Raw genomic sequence first — 22013 nt, 5'->3', positions numbered from 1 at the left:
AGAGGGAATGGTACAGAAAGAAATGTGAAGAAATAATGGTCAAAAGTTACCCAAATTTGATGAAAGACAGAAATCTACAGGATCAAGATGCTGTATGAACACCTAGCAGAGGAAAACCCAAGAGGCCAGTGCTGCAGCCCATCAGAGTCTACCTGCTGGGAACCGAACCGACAGGCAGCTCGCCTGGAAAGCAGGAGAGTGACCCAAGACACACCACCAGCCAGGGATCCCGTGGTGACTCCTCATCGAAAGCCAAGGAGGCCAGAAAAGAGTAAAATAGCAGCTTTAAAGTGCTGAATGGGAAAAGGAAAAAAAAAAAAAAAAGAGCAAAATAAAGGTACTTTCATACACGAGAAAACTAAGAACTGGGGCAGCAGACTCGCACCATGAGAAATGCAAAGGTCTTTAGGCTGAAGGGAAATGATGCCAGCTAGAAACTCAGATCGTCAGAAAGGGATGAAGAGCACTAGAGATGGAAAATCTGGGGAAACACGAGATTGTTTGAAAATACTTTTATTTTTAGAGCATTTCACAGCAATATTAAGCAGAAAACACAGTTCCTACATACACCCCCCCCACACACACACCTCCCCCACTACTTACCTCCCGCAACACAGTGATACAGCATCACAATGAATGAACCCACACTGACACATCATTACTATCTAAACTCTCAGTTTAGGGCTCACTCTCGGAGCTGCGTGATCTATGGGTTTTGCATCTACCTCTGTAGTACTATATAGACTAGTGTCACTGCCCTGAAAATCCTCTGGCTCCACCCTGCTTCTCTGCTCCTTGGCACTGCTGACCTTTTTGCTCTCTCTAGTTTTGCCTCATCCAGAATGTCATATAGTTGGAATCATGCAGTATAGGTGTCCGTTGGTAAACAAAGGGGATTCAGCCCAAGACCCCCCATGTATACCCACATCCATGCATACTCAAGTTCCATAGCTGGCCTTTCAGAATCCACTTACATGAAGTCAGCCCTCTGGACATGTGGGTTTCACATGTGTTTGGTTGAAAAAAATCCACATATAAGTGGACCTGGGAAATTCAAACCCATGTTGTTCAAAGGCCAACTGTATAATCTTTTCAGACTAACTGCCTTCACTTGGTAATGTGCATTTAAGGTTCCTCTGTCTTTTCATAGCTTGGTGGCTCATTTATTTTTATTTATATTTTATTTATTTTATTATTGAGATTGAGTTTCACCTTTTCGCCCAGGCTGGAGTGCAGCGGTGCCATCTCAGCTCACTGCAACCTCCGCCTCCCGGGTTCAAGCGATTCTCCTGCCTCAGCCTCCTTAGTAGCTAGGATTACAGGTGCATGCCACCAAACCCAGCTAATTTTTGTGGGGCTTCACCATATTGGCCAGGCTAGTCTTGAACTCCTGACCTCAAGTGACCCGCCCACCTCGGCCTCCCAAAGTACTGGGATTACAGGAATGAGGCACTGTGTCCGGTCAATCATTTCTTTTTATCCCTGAATATGATTCCATTCTCTGCATATGCCACTGGTTTATTTACCCGCTCATCTACTGAAGAACATCTCGGTTGCTTACGAGTTTTGGTAATTATGAAATTATGAATAAGGCTGCCATAAATATCTGTGTGCAGGATTTTGTGTGGACATAAATTTTCAATTCATTTGGGTAAATACAAAGGGACAAAATTGCTGGATCACATGGTAAAGGTATGTTTAGTTTTGTAAGACTGTCGAACTGTCTTCCAGAGTGGCCACCGTTTTGATCCCCCACCTGCAATGAATGGGAGTTCCTGTTCCACATCCTGGCCAGCACTGGGGGTTATCAGTGACGTGGATTTTGGCCATTCTAGTAGGTGTGCAGTGGAATCTCATTGTTTTAATTTGCAATTCCTTAGAGACATATGACACTGATCTCACAATGCCCACCTGTCATCTGGGTATCTCCTTCCATCCGGAGTCTATTCAGGCCTTTAACCCATGTTTTAAATTGGGCTGTTCGTTTTCTTGAGTTTTTTTGCATATTTTGGATAATGGTAGTTTATATGTGCCTTTTACAAATATCTTCTCCCAATCTATGGACTGTTTCTCATTCTCTTGACATTGTCTTTTTTTTTTTTTTTTTGAGATGGAGTCTGACTCTATCGCCCAGGCTGGAGTGCAGTGGCTCAATCTCGGCTCACTGCAACCTCTGCCTCCCAGCTTCCAGCGATTCTCCTGCCTCAGCCTCTGGAGTAGCTAGAATTACAGGCACCTGCCACCACACCCAGCTGGTTTTTGTATTTTTAGTAGAGATCCCAAAGTTGATGTTGTCTTTTACAGAGCAGAATTTTGTAATTTTAATGAAGTACAGCTTGTCAATTATTTCTTCCATGGATTGTGCCTTTGGTGTTGCACCTAAAAACTCATTGTCAAACCAAGGTCATCTCTTTTTCTCCTATATTATCATCTAGAAGTTTCATAGTTTTGTGGTTTATATTTAGATGATCCATTTTTCTATGGAATGAAATGTGTCCTGCTCACCCCAAATTCACAAGTTGAAGCCTCAATGTGATGACGTTTGGAGATGGGGCATTTGAGAGATCATTTGAGTTAGATGAGGTCATGAGGGTCGTCATGGCAGAATTAGTGCTCTTAGAAGAACTTGCCCTTTCTCTCTCTGCCATGTGAGGACACAGTGAGAAGGCAGTCATCTGTAACCTAGAAAGAGAGATCCCTCACCAGAAACTAACCATGCTAACACACTGATCTTGGATGTGTAGCCTCCAGAACTGTAAGAAAATAAGGCTGGGCATGGTGGCTCACGTCTGTAATCCCAGCACTTTGGGAAGCCAAGGTGGGCAGATCACCTGAGGTCAGGAGTTCAAGACCAGCACGGCCAACATAGCAAAACCCCATCTCTACTAAAAGTACAAAACCAGCTGGGCATGGTGGCAGGTGCCTGTAATCCCAGCTACTCAGGAGGCTCAGGCAGGATAATCACTTGAACCCGGGAGCTGGAGGTTGCAGTGAGCTGAGATCATGCCACTGCACTCTGACCTGGGTGACCAAAGCCTCCATATGGAGGGGGACGGGGAGGGGGAGGGGAAGGGAAGTGGAGGAAAGTTAGTGTTTTAAGCACCCAGCTTGTGGTATTGAGTCTGAGCAGAATAAGACACATTTTAAGTTAATTTTTTGCGAAGGGTGTCTAGATTCTCTTTTTTTGGCATGTGGATGTTCAGTTGTTCCAGCATCATTTGTTGAAAAGATTATCCTTTCTACATTGAGGTGTGTTTGTTCCCTTGTCAAAGCTCAGTTGCATATGTTTATGCAGGTTTATATCTGGGCTCTCTGCTCTGTTTCACTGATCTATTTTTTCTGTTTTTTTGACCAATATCGCACTGTCTTGATCACTGTGGCTTTACAGTCAAAGTACTGAAATTGGGTAGCATGGGTCTTTCGACTTTGCTCTTCTCCTACAATATTGAGTTGACTATTCTGGGTCTTTTACCTCTCCTTATAAACATCAGAATCAGTTTGCTAATATCCACAAAATAACCTGCTGAGTTTTTTGGGGTTTTTTTTTTTTAGAGACATGGTCTTGCTGTGTCAGCCAGGCTGGAATACAGTGGCATGATCATAACTTACTGAAACCTCAAACACCTAGGCTCAAGCAGTCCTCCCACCTCAGCCTCCCAAATAGCTGGGAATATAGGCACATGCCACCAGGCCTAGCTAACAAAAAAAAATTTTTGTAGATATGGCGTCTCGCTGTTACCTAGGCTGGTCTTAAACACCTGGGCTCAAGCGATCCTCCTGCCTTGGCCTCCCAAAGTGCTGGATTATAGTTATAAACCACAACTAGCCCCTGAGGTTGTGATTGAGAGTGTGTTGAATACATAAATCAAGCTGAGAAGGACTGACATTGTGATAATACTGAGTTTTCCTATCCATGAACATAGAATATCTCATTTATTTAGTTCTTCTTTGATATATTCTTATCAGTCTTGTATTTTTCCTCATAGATTTTGCACATATTTTGTTAGACTTACACCTAAGTATTTTATCTTTGGTGGTGCTAATGTAAATAATGTGTTTTTAATTTCAAATTCCACTTCTTCATTGCTAGTATAAAGGAAAATGATTAACATTTGTATATTAACTTTGTATCCTGCAACCTTGCTACAATCACTTATTAGTTGTAGGAGGTCTTTTTGCTGACTCATTCCGATTTTCCACACAGATGATCATTTGTAAACAGTTTTATCTCTTCCTTCCCAATGTGTATACCTTTTATTTCCTTTTCTGTCTTACTGCATTAACTGGGACTTCTAGTGCAATGCAGCAGTGGTGAGAGGGGACATCCATGCCTTGTTCCTAATCTTAGTGGAAAAGCTTTAAGTTTTTTTTTTTAACCATGAAGTATGATGTTAGCTGTAGGTTTTCAGTAGATGCTCTTTATCAACTTGAGGAAGTTCCTCTGTATTCCTAGTTTGTTGAATTTGTAATCATGAATCGAGGCTGGCTTTTGTCAAATGCTTTCTCTGCATCTACTGATATGACCATGTGATCCTTCTTCAGCCTATTGATGTGGTATATCACATTACATTAATTTATTTCCTAATGTTGGACCAGCCTTGTTAACCTGGGACAAATCCCACTTGGTCATGGTATATAATTCTTTTTATACATTATTGAATTTGATTTGCTAATATTTTGTTGGAATTTTTGCATTTATGTTCACAAGAGGCGTTTGTCTGTAGTTTCCTTTTCTTGTAATGTCTGGTTTTGGCATTTGGGTGGGTAATGCTGACCTCATATAATGAGTTAGGAAGTATTTCCTCCGTTTTTATTTTCTGGAACAGATTGTAGAGAACTGGTATAATTTCTTCCTTTTTTTTTTTTTTTTTTTTTTTTTGAGACGGAGTCTCGCTCTGCCGCCCAGGCTGGAGTGCAATGGCCGGATCTCAGCTCACTGCAAGCTCCGCCTCCCGGGTTCACGCCATTCTCCTGCCTCAGCCTCCCGAGTAGTTGGGACTACAGGCGCCCGCCACCTCGCCCGGCTAATTTTTTGTATTTTTAGTACAGACGGGGTTTCACCGTGTTAGCCAGGATGGTCTCGATCTCCTGACCTCGTGATCCGCCCGTCTCGGCCTCCCAAAGTGCTGGGATTACAGGCTTGAGCCACGGCGCCCGGCCAATTTCTTCCTTAAATGTTTGGTAGAACTCGTAAGTGAACCCATCTGAGCCCAGTGGACTCTATTTTGGAAGGTTATTGTTGATTTGACTTATTTAATAGACATAGCCCTATTCAGATTGTCTATTTCTTCCCGCGTTTGAGATTGTGTCCTTCAAGGAATTGGTTCATTTATGAAATTTGGGCACAGTTGTTCATCTTTTTTATTACCCTTTAAAAGTCTGTGGGACATCTCTGTAGTGATGTCCCCTCTTTCCTTTCTGATATTAGTATTTTGTGTCCTCTCCTTTTTCTTAAGTCTGGCTAAAGGTTTACTGATTTATTGTTTTTCAAATCATCTTCTGGTTTTGTTGATTTTCTCTATTGATTTCCTGTTTTCCATTTCATTGATTTCTGCTTGAATTTTTATTTCTTTTCTTCTGTCTACTTTGGATTTAATTTGCTCTTCTTTTTCTAGTTTCCTAGAGTGAAAGCTTACATTATTGATTTTAGATCTTTCCCATTTTCTAATACATACAGTCATCAATGCTATACATTTCCCTCTAAGCACTGCATTCACAGCATTCCACAAATTTTGGTAAGTTTTATTTTCATTTTCACTTAATTCAAAATATTCTAAAATTTCTCTTGAGATCTCTTTGACTCGTGTTATTTGGAAGTGTGTTGTTTATTTGCCAAGTACTTTAGGATTTTCTAGCTATCTTTTTGGTTTCTAGTTTAATGTCATTGTGGTCTGAGAACAGACATTGTATGTTTTCTATTCTTTTAACTATGTTAGAGTAGGTTTTGTGGCCCAGAATGTGGTCTATCTTAGTGAATGTTTCATATGAGCTTGGCAGGAATGTGCATTCTGCTATTGCTGGATGAAGCAGTCTACAGATGTAAATTATTCCCAGTTGATTGATGTGATGTGCTGTTAAATTCAACTACATCCTGCTGGATCTGTCCATTTATGATAGAGGGTGCTGGAGTCTCCAACTGTAGACAGTGATTCATCTACTTCCCCTTGTAGTTCTATCAGTTTTTGCATCACATATTTTGTTGTTGTTGTTGCTGTTGTTTGAGACAGAGTCTCGCTCTGTCGCACAGGCTGAAGTGCAATGGTGCAATCTTGGCTCAGTGCAACCTCCGCCTCCTGGGTTCAAGCAATTCTCCTGCCTCAGCCTCCCGAGTAACTGAGATTACAGGCATGAGCCACCACACCTGGTTAATTTTGTATTTTTAGTAGACATGGGGTTTCTCCATGTTGGTCAGTCTGGTCTTGAACTCCTGACCTCAGGTGATCCACCCACCTCAGCCTCCCAAAGTGCTGGGATTATAGGCATGAGTCACCATGTCCAGCTGGTTTTGTTGTTTTTAGAGATAGGGTCTCACTCAGTTGCCCCGCCTGGAGTGCAGTGATGTGATTATAGTTCACTGCAGCTTCAACCTCCCAGGCTCAAGTGATCTGCCCATCTTGGCCTCCCAAAGTGCTGGGATTACAGGCATGACTACCACACTTGGCAACCTCACTTTTTTTTTTTTTTTTTTTGAGATGGAGTCTCACTCTGTTGCCCAGGCTGCAGTGCAATGGTGCAATCTTGGCTCACTGCAACCTCCACTTCCCAGATTCAAGTGACTCTCCTGCCTTAGCCTCTCAAGTAGCTGGGATTACAGGCGCACTCCACCATGCCTGGCTCATTTTTGTGTTTTTAGTAGAGATGGGGTTTCATCATGTTGGGCAGGCTAGTCTTGAACTCCTGACCTCAAGTGATCTGCCCACCTTAGCCTCCTAGTGCTGGGATTACAGGTATTAGCCACCATGCCTGGCCAACCTCACATATTTTGATGCTGTAGTTAGGCACATACACCTTAAGAACTGTTACGTTTTCCTGACGAATCAACCCCTTTATCATCATGTAATGCCCTTCTTTACCCCAATAACTTTCCTTTCTCTGAAGTCTGCTGTGTCTAAAGTAGTAAGATATTTCCGCTTACTTTGGATTACTGTCTTTCTCCATCCCTTTACTTTTAATATATATGTGTTTTTATGTTTAAAGTGAGCTTCTTTTATTTTTTGTTCATGGCAAGATCTTGTCATGAGACAGCAGGTTTCTTTTTTCTTTGCAATGGGGTCTTGCTCTGTTGTCCAGGCTGGAATGCAGTGGTGCAATCACAGCTCACTGCAACCTCAACCTCCAGGGCTCAAGCAATCCTACCACATCAGCCTCTTGAGTAGCTGAGACTTACAGGTGCACAACATCACACCAAGCTAAGTTTTTTAACTTTTCAATGAGATGAGTTATCACTATGTTGTTTAGGCTGGTCTCAAACTCCCAGGCTCAAGGGATCCTCCCACCTCAGCCTCCCAAAGTGCTGGAATTACAGGTGTGAGCCATCACTCCTGGCCAAAGTTGGTTCCTTATAGAAAACACAGTTGGGGCCAGGCACTGTGGCCTGTAATACCAGTGCTTTAGGAGGCCAAGGCAGGAGGATTGCTTGAGGCTCAAGAGTTTGAGACCAACCTGGGCAAAACAGTGAGACCTGATCTCTACAAAAATAAAAAAAGAGATGGATGTGGTGACATGTACCTGTAGTCCCAGCTGCCCGGGAGGCTGATGTGGGAGGATTGCTTGAGCCCAGGGGGTCAAGGCTGCCGTGAGTCATGATCAAGCTACTGCATTCTAGTCTGAGCAACAGAGTAAGACCCCATCTCTAAAAAAACAAATAACTTTTTAAAAAGGGGATTATTGGCTGAGTACGATGGCTCATGCCTGTAATCCCAGCACTTTGGGAGGCCAAGGTGGGTGGATCTCTTGAGACCAGGAGGTCAAGACCAGCCTGGGCAATATGGTGAAACCCTGTCTCTACAAAACACAAAACTTAGCCAGGTGTGGTAGTACATGCCTGTAGTCCCAGCTACCCGGGAGGCTGTGGTGGGAGGATCACTTGAGCCTGGGAGGTCAAAGCTTTCAACAGACTGGGACTGTGCCACTGCACTCCACCCTGGGGGACAGTGAGACCCTGTCTCAAAAAAATTAAAAAAAAAATTTAAAAAGGTGATTACTGATGTTGCTGAATTAACATCTACCACATCTGTTACCATTTTCTACTTTTTGCCCTTGTTCTTCATTCCTATTTCTGTTTTCCATGCTTTTTCTACTTTTTGTGGGTTTACCTGAGCATTCTATTATATGTAATTCCATTTTGTATCCTTTTTTAGCATATCAACTATACTTCTTTTTTAACTTTTTAAATTGGTTTGCAATCTGCATTTAGAGCTAATCCAAGTCCACTTTCAAATAACAATCTCTTGGAAGCCCTGTCCCATCTACTACTGAGTCCATCGAAAGCACTCTTCCTTTCTGTTACGGTGTTTTTGCTCTCTAGCATTTAAAAAATTCTTTAAATTTTCTTTTATTTTCTTTTTTGTTTTTTAAGACAGACAATCTCGCTATGCTGCCGAGGCTGGCCTTGAACTCCTGGGCTCAAGCAATCCTGCTACACTATGAGTTGCAAATACAGGTATGTGCCACCACATCCAGCTTCTTAAAATTTTAATCTCTCTGCTTACATTATCAATCTGTTTTTGTATACTGTCTACTTTTTCCATTAAAGCCCTTAGCATGTTAATCATAGTTTTAAAAAAATTCCTGGTCTGATTACTCCAACACTCCTGCCACGACTGACTCTGGTTCTAATGCTTGTTCAGTCTCTTCAGACTGTATTTTCTGCCTTTTAGTATGCTTTGTAATTTTCTGTTGATAGGTAGACATGATATAGTGGGTAAAAGGAATTGCAGTAAATAGGGTTTTCACCATGTTTTCAGGTGTTGGGGTGGGAAAGCGTTCTATGACACTATGAGTAGGGCTCAGTCTTGCCGAGCTTGTGTCCCTGGACTATGAACTTCCCAAGTGCTTTTCAGTTTCCCCCACCCACCATCAGGTGGGACAGAATATCTAGAAGTAGCCAGTGTTAGGTATTTCCTTTCACCCAGATAGGTTAAGTTCTGATAAAAACACCAGCAGGTTAGTCCCTGGTAAAATTGTTTCTCCTGAGGGCAGGTCTTGTTAATAACAGAATGGTATATTCCAAAGTAGTTCCTTTTCACTTCCTCCTGCCAGAAGCACAAGGAGATTTTTCTCTGATATTCACTGTCAGTACCTAATAGAGCCCCTGGAGGTAAAACTCACAAAAGCATGGGGTCCTCCCATGACTGGGTCTCCCTGGAGTTTTTTTTCAGAGTTGTCCACACTGAGCCTCTAGCAATTTGCCAATTACATTTTAGGCTTACCCATCTGGCCACTGGTTCCCTGGGAGATTATTGCTCACAAGTTGTGGTTGTGATTCTTTGTATCTGCCTGTTTATCTCTCCAATTTTTTTTTTTTTTTTTTTTTTTGACAGAGTCTCGCTCTGTCACTCAGGCTGGAGTACAGTGGTGCAATCTCGGCTCACTGCAACCTTCATCTCCTGAGTTTCAGCGATTCTCCTGCCTCGGCCTCCCGAGCAGCTGGGATTACAGGCACCCACCACCACGCCCAGCTAATTTTGTGTTTTTAATAGAGATGGGGTTTCACCATGTTGGCCAGGTTGGTCTTGAACTCATGTCCTCAATTGATCCACCTGCCTCAGCCTCCCAAAGTGCCGGGATTACAGGTGTGAGCCACTACACCCGGCCATACCTTTCCAGTTTTGAGAGCAGTGACTTGTCCTCTGACCTCACACCTCTCTGATAGAGCTAAGATTTGTTGATTTTTCAGTTTGTTCAGCTTTTTACTTGTTAGGACACAGTGATGAATTCTAAGCTCCTTACATGCCAGAAAAGCTAAAATACTATTTTTTTGGCCTTTTTCCTTTTAATTTTTTATAAACTATATAACTGTTTAAAACCGAAATTATAACATTGTCTTTCTGAGTTTAAAATGTATGTAGATGTATTACGCATAACAACTATAACGAAAAGGATGGGAAGGATGGTTACAAGATTTCTGGATTTATGTGAAGTAGTACATAAATGAACTGTAAGTAAACTGTGGAAACTTATGTATACTGTAAACCTTAGGAAAATCACTGTAAAAAATAATGCAAAAATATTACGTAAAAAGCAAATAATAAAATTTAAATGGAGTTCTAAAAAGTATTCAAATAACCCAAATAAAGGCAGGAAAAAGGAATTTAAAAAACAGAAGAGGTAAGTGTAAATAAAAAATATCATGCACGAGTGCATTCCTGAATCGTATCAAAAATTACATTAAACATTAACAGACTACACACTACAATTAAAAGACAAAGATTGTTAGGATGAAGAAACAAGACCCAATTGTATGACATCTGCAAGAGATTCACTCTAAGTGTAAAGACACAGGTTGAAATTAAAAGGATGAAAAAAGATATACTATGCTAACAGTAAGTATAAGAAGGAAGGAGTTGCTACATTAATATTAGATAAAATATATTTCAAAACAAAATGTATTACCAGAGACAAACAGGAATTCTCTTATCTCTCATAATGATAGTCATAAGTGCAAATGAGCCTTATAATACAGCTTCAAGATACATGAAGCCAACACTACAAAAATTAAAGGGAAGAAAAGACAATTCCACAATCATACTTCTGTATTTTAACACCCCCCTCTCAGCAACTGAAAGAATAACTAAACAAACAAACAAAAAAATCAGCAAGGATACAGAAGACACAAACAATACCATCAACCATCTTGACTTAACTGATATTTATCTAACCCCAAAATGTCAGAATACACGTTCTTTTTCAGTGCACATGGTATTTGTATCAGGAGAAACCACATTTGGGGTCATAAAACAGGAAGCAACAAATATGAAAGGAATGAAATAATACAGAGTATGTTCTCTGACCACAATGGAATTAAATGACAATAACAATAAGATAACTAGGAAAACACCAACTATTTGGAAATTAATGCGTGTCCAAATAATCATTGGGTCAAAGAAGAAATCACAAGAAAAACTAGATGTTTTGAACTATAATGTTAATGAAAAACATATTAAAATTTTGTGAGATGCACCTAAAGCTGCACTTTGAGAAAACGATATAACTTTACAATAGACTTAGCTCTTACATGTAGAAACCAAAGGCTTTATTCAACCAATTTTGAATGTGCACAAATATGGGGTGTATTTTTCACGAGCCTTTCTGAACAAACTAGAAGACAAGCTCCAGCCAACCAAGAGACGGGGAAATTTTTGGTAAAAGGACCAGAGGTAAACAATTATTAATAACATACTTAACTGCAGATAAAAGACAGTAACAAAGCTGCGGATATGAGTGGTAAAGTGTTATATGTTCTGAATTGTTTCTACAATATATACATTATAGAAACAATATAACCAACAAAAACTGGGAAAGGAATGAGGAGGAAAAGGGAGAAAAGTAGAACAAGCTTGTTGACTGTCTCAGTAACTGGGAGTCAAAGATAATACTTAGAGCTGACATATCAAGTAGTAGATGTATACCCAATAGAACAAAGGTAAACATTAAAAAAAGACTACTACTGGTCAGGTGCAGTGGCTCACGCCTGTAATCTCAGCACTCTTGGAGGTTGACATGGATCATTTGATCTCAGGAGTTTAAGACTAGCTTGGGCAACATGGTGAAGCCCTGTCTCTACAAAAAAAAAAAAAAAAAAAAAACTAGCCAGGTATGGTGACATGTGCCTGTAGTCCTAGCTACTTGGAAAGCTGAGGTGGGAGGATTGCCTGAGCCTGGTAGGTGGAGGTTGCAGTGAGCCAAGATTGTACCACAGCACTCCAGCTTGGGTAATTAAGGGTAAGACTCTTTCTCAAAAACAAAAAAAAGACTACTACTGACTGGTTGGGTATGGTGGCTCATGCCTGTAATCCCAACACTTTGGGAGGCCAAGGCAGGTGGATCACGAGGTCAAGAGATCCAGACCATCCTGGCCAACATGGTGAAACCCCATCTCTACTAAAAATACAAAAATTAGCTGGGCATAGTTGCGGGTGCCTGTAGTCCCAGCTACTCGGGAAGCTGAGGCAGGAGAATCCCTTGAACCAGCGAGGCGGAGCTTGCAGTGAGCTGAGATTGTGCCACTGCACTCCAGCCTGGTGACAGAGTGAGACTCTGTCTCCAAAAAAAAAAAAAAAAAAAAAAAAACTACTACTGACTAAAATTGGCAAATGAAGGAGAGAATGGGGTGAAGAATCAAAAGGACATGGTAGGGAACCAATATCTATTGTCAAAAGTAAGTAAGTATATTATATAAAGAAGAGAACGAAGTTGTTATCAAGGTAATCACCAAAACAAAAATATGATCAGAAAAAATATATGTATTTTTTAAAGCAAAGAAACAGACCAGCAAGATAAAACTTCTAAAGCATGTGCACATGCTCACATTTGTCGAGGGGGCTGTATCTGTGAGACTGCCCCTGGAGGAGGCCATTAACATGAACACCATGCCCCAGCTGTCCCACACTTGGAGCCTCCTAAGGCAGGATTGGGAGGCTGTTCCCAGGATTAGCATCCCATCAATTCTCACCTTTCTGGCAGCTTTTCAAGATCTCTGGTTCCTCAGCTCCCAGAAGATTCAGGACCCAAAGTTCCTTCCCCTGCTCCAGCTGGGAGATCAACTCCGGTTTAGGGACAGGGAATCCTGTTGAGGATGAGGACACTGGTGAGTTGGCATGGCCTGGGGAGCTGGGGCAGGACACTGCCCACTGGGTCTTCCAGGCCAGGTGGGGAGAGATGTGCCCTGTGTGCACATGTGTACGCCTGCATGTATGTTGGTCAGGGGAGCCCGTGGGCTGAGACTAAGTACTGAAGGAGAATCCACTCATTAGCTCTCCTGCCACTGGAGGGACACCAGTGGGGCCACTGGCAACAGGGAGGGAAGTCCCTAGAACTGAGGAGCAAGGCAGGCTTTTCCCATGGGAAATGTTCCTTCTGTAGAGATCAGACTGAGACTTGGGACAAGGGGCAGGACCCTCTTCTTTGGGATCCAAAGAGCCAAAGCAGCCTCCCAAGCTCCTTAGAGGTCCCCAGTGCGAACCGGGCCAAGTGCAGAGAGCCTCACCCAGAGAGGCCACGTTCCCATAGTTCTCCAGCATCACATCTCTGTACAGCGCCCGCTGCTGGGGGCCCAGCTGCTGCCCCTCCGCCTGAGAGAAGTACACGGCCACATCCTGGAACGTCAGCGGCATCTCCTGCAACAACACATCGCCGCTGCCCGGGCCATGCCCACTGGGCAGCAGCCTGCACTAAAAGGACTCTGACCTGGTGGAGCCCCACTACCCAGAGCCCTGCAGTGGTCAGTATGAACTGTGTATCAGCAGGTCCCTGATGGGGCAGCTCAGAGCGCTGAGGACCAGCCAACTTCAGCCACACGGGGACCCAGCTGAGCCAGAGCCCCTCTCCCTGTGGGAGGGGGAGTCTACATCTCAGAACCCTTTCCTCACGGTTGCTATGAGCCCCTGGCTGGCCTTACCAGTTGCCGGGCTCACGGCTCCAGAGAACAGCAGCTTCTGACTGGGAAGGGGATGAAGATGAAAAGGTGGGCAGGAAGGAGGGTTAACTCACCTGGTGCCCTGGAAGCTGGACTGTGGCTGACATTCTGTGCGCATGGGCTGCTGTGGTTTCCAAGAGAAGACAGGAGACTGCCCTGGCCTGAAGTCTCCCCCAACTTACCTTCAGTGGGGAGAACTCAGGCTCAGCCCCATTCAACCAGGGGTGTGGAAGGATGGCCAGGAGGCAGAAGCTGACTGCTGGTGTGGCCTCCTGGGTCGTGGGAAGCAGGTCACTATGCAGCATAGGCCGATGTGCCCTACTGCTCAGAGACTCCTGAAATCCCAGAACGGCCGGAGCCAGAGCCCGGGGGGGATCCAGGGACTCCCGGCTAAGGGGTGAAAAGCTGGCAGTTCCCGTGTCCAGACCTGCTGAAGGCCCTGGAAATGGGGTGCAGGGCTGTTCTACCTGCCTGGGCCAACCTGGGGCAAAGAGCCACGGGAGGGTGCCGCCTCACCAGGGTTGAGGACGTGAGAGGGAGGCCACGGGGGTGCTGCCGAAGGCCCCAGGCTCCGGGGAGAGGCCGGAAGCCAGCTGTGGTCCTCAGCCCGGCCTCCTAGGGCCGCGCCGCGGTCGCCTCCTCCCGGCCTCTGCAGCCGGTCAGTGGCTCCCGCGGCACCCAGAACAGGCCCCTCCTGGACTGGCCGCCGCCTCCCCGCGCCCTCCCCGCCTGCCCGCCCGCTTGGCGTTCCTTCCTGGTCCAACACTGCCCCACCTGTTCGCTTGGCCCGGGGCAGCCACCGAGGAAGCGCCGAGGAGCTGCGCAGCCGCACCGAACCCGGAGTGGACCCGCCCACAGCACCCGGTCCTGAGCCGGGGAGGGGGCGGGCCCGGGAGGACGAGGGCGGGCCCGGGAGGACGAGGGCGGGCCCGGGAGGACGAGGGCGGGCCCGGCCGAGCTGCGCACACGCAGACTTCCCCGCCCCGTGCGGGGCCTCAGTGCGCCTAGGAGAGCGCCGGGAACCGGAAACCAGCTGCGGTCCCGCCCGGATTCTTCCCGGGCCGCTCTGGGATGACGGGAGGCCCGCGCCGTCTATGGTCGGCGGGCGAGAGCCCGCGGCAGCTGAGCGGAGGGTCTGGGGCTGTGACGCTGCTCGTCCGGGCCGCGCCCGCCTCGGGCCAACCCTAAACCCCCTCCCGAACCGTAACCCTGCTGCGCTCCCGGTTCCTCCGTGGGTCACCACACATCATGTGTCCCGATTCACCATAACCACCAGAGAGTCGCTTATGAAGATGTCACAATTATTGGGACTCAGAACACAACGCCCCAAAATGAAGGCCTGGGAGGCAGTTTCCCTCCGACCTTCCCAGCCCTCCAGTCTCAGTTCTGTTCTCCCGCGAGGCTCCTCATAGGGTGAACCCCTTTTCCCCAAGGCGGGTCACAGAGACCAGAACCCCCAAGCCAGTCATACAACCTAAAAACATGACTCACGTTCTCCCGCCTTTTGGTGTGAAAACTGGCGGTAAAGGCCGGGGGTGGTGGCGCCTGTGGTCCCGGCTACTCGGGAGGCTGAGGCAGGAGAATCGCTTGAACCCGGGAGGCGGAGGTTGCAGGGAGGCGGAGGGTGCAGTGAGCCGAGATGGCGCCGTTGCACTCTAGCCTGGGTGACACCATCTCAAAAATAAATAAATAATAAATCCATGTATTTGCCTTTTCTCCAAAAATCTGCCTTTTATGAGTTGGTTTTCAGTCAACTTTCAGAGGGCAAAGAGGAACTTTCCCCTTGGCCCCTACACAATAAAGCATGGTTTAAAAAATACCACTTGATAAAGATGAGGAGGCCAGCTTAGAAACGGGGTAGAGGAAGGAAAGGAAAGCCAAGGACTATCTTGTCACCCAGAATATAGTGTAGGCCCTGTACACTCTGTTAGAATCAAGGCACAAATTTTATATCTGAACTTGAAGCAATCAACGAGGATGGAGAATGTCTAGAAGTCTAAAGAACCATGCAAAGTCTCACATGATTAAGAATATGCCATACATTATTAATATCAGTGCTGGGAGATTGTGAAGAATTACACACTGCTCTGCTTGTGGGAGCGTGGTTAGTACAATGTTGAAAATGAATTAACCTGTACATAAAGAGCCTTAAACACTTCAATTAATCTAGGATCTAGCCTATGGAAATAACAAAAATTACAAAGACAAGGGTGCCCATCCCAGAGTGGTGTTTGTGTGGTTTTTTTTAAATAATGGGGAGAATTTGGAAAATACCTACTTATTCATAGAAAGGGAAATGGAAGATAATTATGCTTTCTGCAGCACAGAAACAGATAAATCTATTGTCCTCTGTACACTTCAATTGAACATTATGCAGCCACTGTGTGTAGTATTTGAAAAAAATTTATTGGCAAAGGGTAATGCTTATTCAATAGAATGTGAAAAATAGAATACAAAATTGTATTTAGCATTATGATCTCGATTGTATATATGGGTGTTGAAGTTCACAAACTTAAGAAGGTTTCCAGATATAGGTGTGTCCAGAATTGGTGGGTTCTTGGTCTCCCCGAGTTCAATAATGAAGCCACGGACCCTCACAGTGAGTGTTACAGTTCTTAAAAGACAGTGTGCCTGGAGTTTATTCCTTCTTCCCGGTGGGTTCATGGTCTCGCTGGCTTCAGGAGTGAAGCCGCAGACCTTCGCGGTGAGTGTTACAGCTCATAAAGCCAATGTGGGCCCAGAGTGAGCAGCAGCAAGATTTACTGCAAAAATCAAAAGAATAAAGCTCCCACAGTGTGTAAGTGGACCCCAGCAAGTTGCCACAGCTGGTGCAGGCAGCCTGCTTTTATTCCCTTATCTGGCCCCACCCACATCCTGCTGATTGGTCCATTTTAGACAGCTGAGTGCTCTTTTACAGAGAGCTGATTGGTCCGTTTGACAGAGTGCTGATTGGTGCGTTTACAATCCCTGAACTAGACACAGAGGGCTAGACAGAAAAGTTCTCCAAGTCCCCACTAGGTTAGTTAGATACAGAATTAGCTAGATACAGAGTACCAATTGGTGTGTTTACAAACCCTGAGTTAGACACAGAGTGCTGATTGGTGGATTTACAATCCCTTAGCTAGACATAAAGGTTCTCCAAGTCCCCACCAGACTCAGAAACCCAGGTGGCCTCACCCAGTGGATCCCGCATGCGGGCTGCAGGCGGAGCTGCCCGCCAGTCCCCAGCTGCGCCTGCACTCCTGAGCCCTTGGGCGGTGGATGGGACCGGGCGCTACGGAGCAGGGGGCGGCGCCCGTCGGGGAGGCTCGGGCCGCGCGGGAGTCCATCGCGGAGGGGGCGCTCGGACATGGCGGGCTACAGGTCCCGAGCCCTGCCCCCGGTGGGAGGCGGCTGAGGCTCGGTGAGAATTCGAGCACAGCGCTGGCGGGCCAGCACTGCTAGGGGACCCGGTGCACCCTCTGCAGCTGCTGGCCCGGGTGCTAAACCCCTCACTGCCGTGGGCCAGCGGCACCGGCCGGCCGCTCCGTGTGCGGGGCCCGCCGAGCCTGCGCCCGCGCCCGCCGGAACTCGCACTGGCCCGCGAGCGCCACTGCGCAGCCCCGGTTCCCGCCTGCGCCTCTCCCTCCACATCTCGCCGCAAGCAGAGGGAGGCGGCTGCGGCCTCAGCCAGCCCAGAGAGGGGCTCCCACGGTGCCGTGGCGGGCTGAAGGGCTCCTCAAGCGCCGCCAGAGTGGATGTGGAGGCTGAGGAGGCGCTGAGAGTGAGGGCTGCTAGCACATTGTCACCTCTCATAGGGACCTAGGTTGGTTTGTTCACTGCTCAGCCACCAGCCTGGAACATAGTAGGCACTCTATAAATACTTGGGAAGTGCTTGAAAAACGTATATAAAAAGCTGAAAATAAATACATCATATTAATTGTAAGATTGCAGAATATTTGATTTCCTCTTTTTCTTTTTCAAATCTCCTACAGGGGGTGTGTAATCACTCTGTGACTGGTGGCTGCAGGCTTTCCTAACGGATATTTCCAATTTACAGGGCTACCAACTGCGGAGCATCCAAGCAGTCCCTAAGCAGCAATCCAGCAGCTGACAAGGTTACCAGCGTCACTGCCACAGATGCTAGGCTGGTTTGCCATACTTACGTGGATTTGGTCAGCAATGAGCACGAAGGATATCGATTCTTTTCTTTTTTCTTTTTTTTTCTTTTTTTTTTTTGGCGGAGTTTCACGTTTCACTCTTGTTGTCCAGGCTGCAGTGCAATGGTGAGATCTTGGCTTACTGCAACCTCCACCTCCCAAGTACAAGCGATTCTCCTGTCTCAGCCTCCCAAGTAGCTTGGATTACAGGCATGCATGACCACGTCCGGCTGATTTTTTTGTATTTAGTAGAGACGGGGTTTCACCCTGTTAGGTTGGTGGCAAACTCCTGACCTCAAGGGATCCACCCACCTCCCAAAGTGCTGGGATTACAGGCATGTGCCACTGTGCCCAGCCTAGATTGTTTATTTCTTACTCAAACAGCTACAGCATGATCAGCAACCTGTGTCCCTAGATACAGAATATGACAGCAAACCATAGGGGCCAGATGACAGGAAGCACAGATGGTGGCCATGGTGCTGTTGAGGTGCCAGTTCCACACTGCAGCCAGGCAGTGGTGTGTCCACAGCTGTACCCCAAGGAGAGGCAAGGGGAGCATCCCAGATGCAGCCAACCAGGGGCGCTGGTGTCACTGTCGTTTCTTACAAGGTTGCTTGTCTCCCTTAGTTTCAGGAGGAGCGTCCAAACATTCTGCCAAACTTAGCTCACACAGTGATGGACCTTGCTACACAGCTATGTGAAGATGTCCAAGGTCTTCGGGGCCCACAGCAGAGCTGTTCCCTACTCCACTGACCTCCCTGTTTCTAAAACCAGTGGGCTTTTTTTTTTTTCCCTTTGAGACAAGGTCTCTGTCACCCAGGCTGGAGTGCAGTGGCACAATCTCGGCTCACTGCAACCTTCACCCGCGGACTCAAGCAATCCTCCCACCTGAGTAGCTGGGATCACAGGTGCGTGCCACCACATCCGGCATTTTGTATTTTTTTTTTTGGTAGAGACAGGGTCTTGCTCTGTTGCCCAGGCTGGTCTCAAACTCCTGACCTCAAGTGATCCATCCACTTTGGCCTCCCAAAGTGCTGGGATTACAGGTGTGAGCCACAGCGCCTAGCCACCAGTGGGCATTTTTTAGTTTTCCTTTACTTGACCTCACAGCAATATTTGACACCATGAACTGTTCGTTCTTCTTGGAACACTCGATTTCCTTATCATCAATAATACCACCCTTCCTTCATTTTCTGCCAACAACTCTCAATCTCCTTTACTACTTTCTCCTCTACTCAGTGTCTGCCCTGGGCATTCTCCTTACTTTATTCTACATTTTCCTCTAAGAGAGCTTACCTTGTCTCATTTCTTCAACTGCTACTTACATGTAAATTACCCCACTTAAAAAAAATTCCATCTCAGACTTTTCTTCTGTGTTCAAACCTTTAGAAATACATACTCAGCATATTTACCCATTGGCTGGGTGTGGTGGCTCACGCCTGTAATCCCAGCACTTTGGGAGGCCAAGGTGAGCGGATCAACTGAGATTAGGAGTTTGAGACCAGCCTGGCCAACATGGTGAAACTCCATCTCTACTAAAACTACAAAAAATTAGCCGGGTGTGGTGGTGCACACTTGTAATCCCAGCTACTCAGGAGGCTGAGGCAGAAGAATCACTTGAATCCAGGAGGTGAAGGTTGCAATGAGCTGAGATCGCGCCACTGCACTTCAGCCTGGGTGACAGAGTGAGACTCCATCTACAAACAAAACAAACAAACAAAAATATTTACCTGGGCCAAACACCCACAGCAAGCAGTGCCGGAAAGGGCAATCGGACTGTGGGCTGGGGCAGGCCCTTGTTCTCCCTCCTCACATTCATGACTAATACACCTGTGTCTTGGGAAATTCTGGGGAGGAAAATTCAGACCCTTCCTTCCCACTGTACCCTCTCAGGAGGAGTGGCAGGGAAAGAGTGACATCATCGGGAATTGTTACCGTGGGGGACTGGTGGCAATAGCAAGGGTCTGTATCTTCCTCCCAGCTGCATGAGGTACATTCAGTACTTGCATCACCAGTTTCCACGTACAAAAACACCAGAATTCAGGCAGCCTGGCCAACAGAGTGAGAACCCATTTCTAAAAATAAAATAAATAAAATAATGATAAAGCTGATTAGCGACCATGATTTTGCATCTGCAGCCACAAGCGCCTGCTAACTGTCCTGAGAAACTGACCCTCCCAGTCATATGTAGAGGCCTCTGCCATGGCAAAGAGCAGACCCCAGTGCATTCTGTCTGCTCCCAGGAAGACTGGAAGGACAAAGAAGCTGGAGGGGCATGAGCTACCTGTACAAGTTCCTTCTCCACACAGGTACTTCACTCTGCTCTGCAGAGAATGAGTCAGAGGAGCAGAAGCCAGATGCTCCCCTAAAACAGCTTTCTGTGTTTCCCTGGTCCTGAGAGTGTTGTAGGAAAACAATTCTGGCAGCAGCACGGAGAGCAGGCTGGGGATCTCTGAGACTCTCCCCTGGCTGGATGTGGGGAAGGAGGTCACCAAGGCTGTGTTCATGCCAGGGCAGTCCCTTACGGCTGGAGGAGGGTGAGCTGTGGGATGGCAAAGACTCTCCTCTCTAACTCAGGCTTCTCTAAGCCCTGCTCCCAACTAGGCCTCAACCTTGGTCTTTAAGGACTGCAGACTCAACATAAATGGTTTTGTCCACACATCGGATGCAGGCGAACCGCACCATCAGGGCTTGGCCTGGGAGGGTTCCTGGCTTTGCACAGGAAGGAATTCAAGAGTAAGCTGACAGTAAAGTGAAAGCAAAACACATTTATCAGAGCAACAGAGTGTAGGAGAATGCCTGCTCCGTAGACAGAGCATGGCAGCACTGGCGGGCTCCTGAGTTATATGTGATGTTTTGGACCCCACAGGCAGGGCAGCACTGGCGGACGGCTGAGTTATATGCAATGTTTTGACCCCACAGGCACTGGTGGACTCCTGAGTTATATGTGATGTTTTGGATTGGTGTCCCCACCCAAATCTCAGGCTGAAATTTAATCCCCAGTGCTAGAGGTGGGCCTGGTGGGAGGGGACTGGATGACAATGGTGGATTCCCCTTTAATGCTGTTCTTCTAAGAGTGAGTGAGTTCCTGAGAGCTGGTCATTTAAAGGTGTGTGGCACCTCTACCCCCCTCTCTTCTCTCTTCCTCCTGCTTCCACCACGTAAAGTGCTGGCTCCCCCTTTGCCTTCCACCAAGAAGCGGGTTTCACCATGCTTCCCGTGCAACCTGCAGAACCATGAGCCAATTAAACTTCTTTCTTTATAAATTACCTAGTCTTGGGTATTTCTTTTTTTTTTTTTTTTGAGACGGAGTCTCGCTCTGTCGCCCAGGCTGGAGTGCAGTGGCACGATCTTGGCTCGCTGCAAGCTCCGCTTCTCGGGTTCACGCCATTCTCCTGCCTCAGCCTCCTGAGCAGCTGGGACTACAGGCACCCGCCACGGTGCCCGGCTAATTTTTTGTATTTTTAATAGAGACGGGGTTTCACTGTGGTCTCGATCTCCTGACCTTGTGATCCGCCCGCCTCGGCCTCCCAAAGTGCTGGGATTACAGGCGTGAGCCACCGCGCCCGGCGGGTATTTCTTTATAGCAGTGTGAGAACGGACTAATGCAATATGCTAAAGAAGGGGTGGGTTGGCCGGGTGCGGTGGCTGACACCTGTTATCCCAGCACTTTGGGAGGCTGAGGTAGGAGGATCACGAGGTCAGGAGATCAAGACCATCCTGGCCAACATAGTGAAACCCATCTCTACTAAAAATACAAAAATTAGCCGGGCACAGTGGCATGTGCCTATAATCCCAGTTACTCAGGAGGCTGAGGCAGGAGAATCGCTTGAACCTGGGAGGCGCAGGTAGCAGTGAACTGAGATTGTGCCACTGCACTCCAGCCTGGCCACAGAGTGAGACACTGTTTCAAAAAAAAAAAAAAAAAAAAAAAAGCGGGGGGTTGGGTTATTCACAAGCTTTCTAGAAAAGGAGTGGGCAATTCCCTGAACGGAGGAACCCTCTCTTTTAAGCCCTATAAGGGAACCTTGTGGTGCTGCGATGGCATCTGTATATTGTCACGCGCTGGCAGGCATGTCATATGCTGATGTATTAATTACAATTTGCATGTAATGAGCAGTGAGGGCAATTAGGGCTGCTCCCATCCCCATCTTGGTCCTGACTGGGTGTGGCCAGCTTCTGCACTGCCTCCTGTCTGCAGCAGCCAGGTAGTGACTGTTGCTGGGAAAACAAGTCCC

The 22013-nt window shown here is 46.6% G+C and overlaps 1 protein-coding gene and 1 long non-coding RNA gene across 4 annotated transcripts in view; one reads left to right on the top strand and one right to left on the bottom strand.

The window, feature by feature from the left end:
• Positions 1-8657, top strand: part of LOC105464235 (uncharacterized) — a 37171-nt gene extending 28514 nt beyond the window's left edge. The window contains exon 4 of the long non-coding RNA XR_976720.3: positions 8579-8657. This is a non-coding gene — a long non-coding RNA (uncharacterized lncRNA). The remainder of the gene's footprint in view (positions 1-8578) is intronic.
• Positions 1-14609, bottom strand: part of LOC105464233 (zinc finger protein 251) — a 36471-nt gene extending 21862 nt beyond the window's left edge. Inside the window, exons 1-4 of one of the 3 annotated variants that reach the window (XM_011711921.3) lie at positions 14411-14609; positions 13711-13818; positions 13208-13337; positions 12674-12787 (exon numbers count right to left, since the gene is read on the bottom strand). In XM_011711921.3, the coding sequence (XP_011710223.2) occupies positions 12674-12787; positions 13208-13337; positions 13711-13743 (277 nt within the window). In that variant the 5' untranslated portion in view covers positions 13744-13818; positions 14411-14609. Of the gene's footprint in view, positions 1-12673; positions 12788-13207; positions 13338-13710; positions 14363-14410 lie in introns of those variants that run through there. The other 2 variants (XM_011711922.3, XM_011711920.3) reach the window with 2 other exon arrangements.
• Between the last annotated feature and the right edge of the window lie 7404 nt (positions 14610-22013).

Source organism: Macaca nemestrina, chromosome 8 (assembly GCF_043159975.1).
Source record: "Macaca nemestrina isolate mMacNem1 chromosome 8, mMacNem.hap1, whole genome shotgun sequence".
Taxonomy (NCBI): domain Eukaryota; kingdom Metazoa; phylum Chordata; class Mammalia; order Primates; family Cercopithecidae; genus Macaca; species Macaca nemestrina.
Note: the sequence above shows the minus strand (reverse complement) of the source record. Positions and strands in the feature narration are given on the sequence as shown.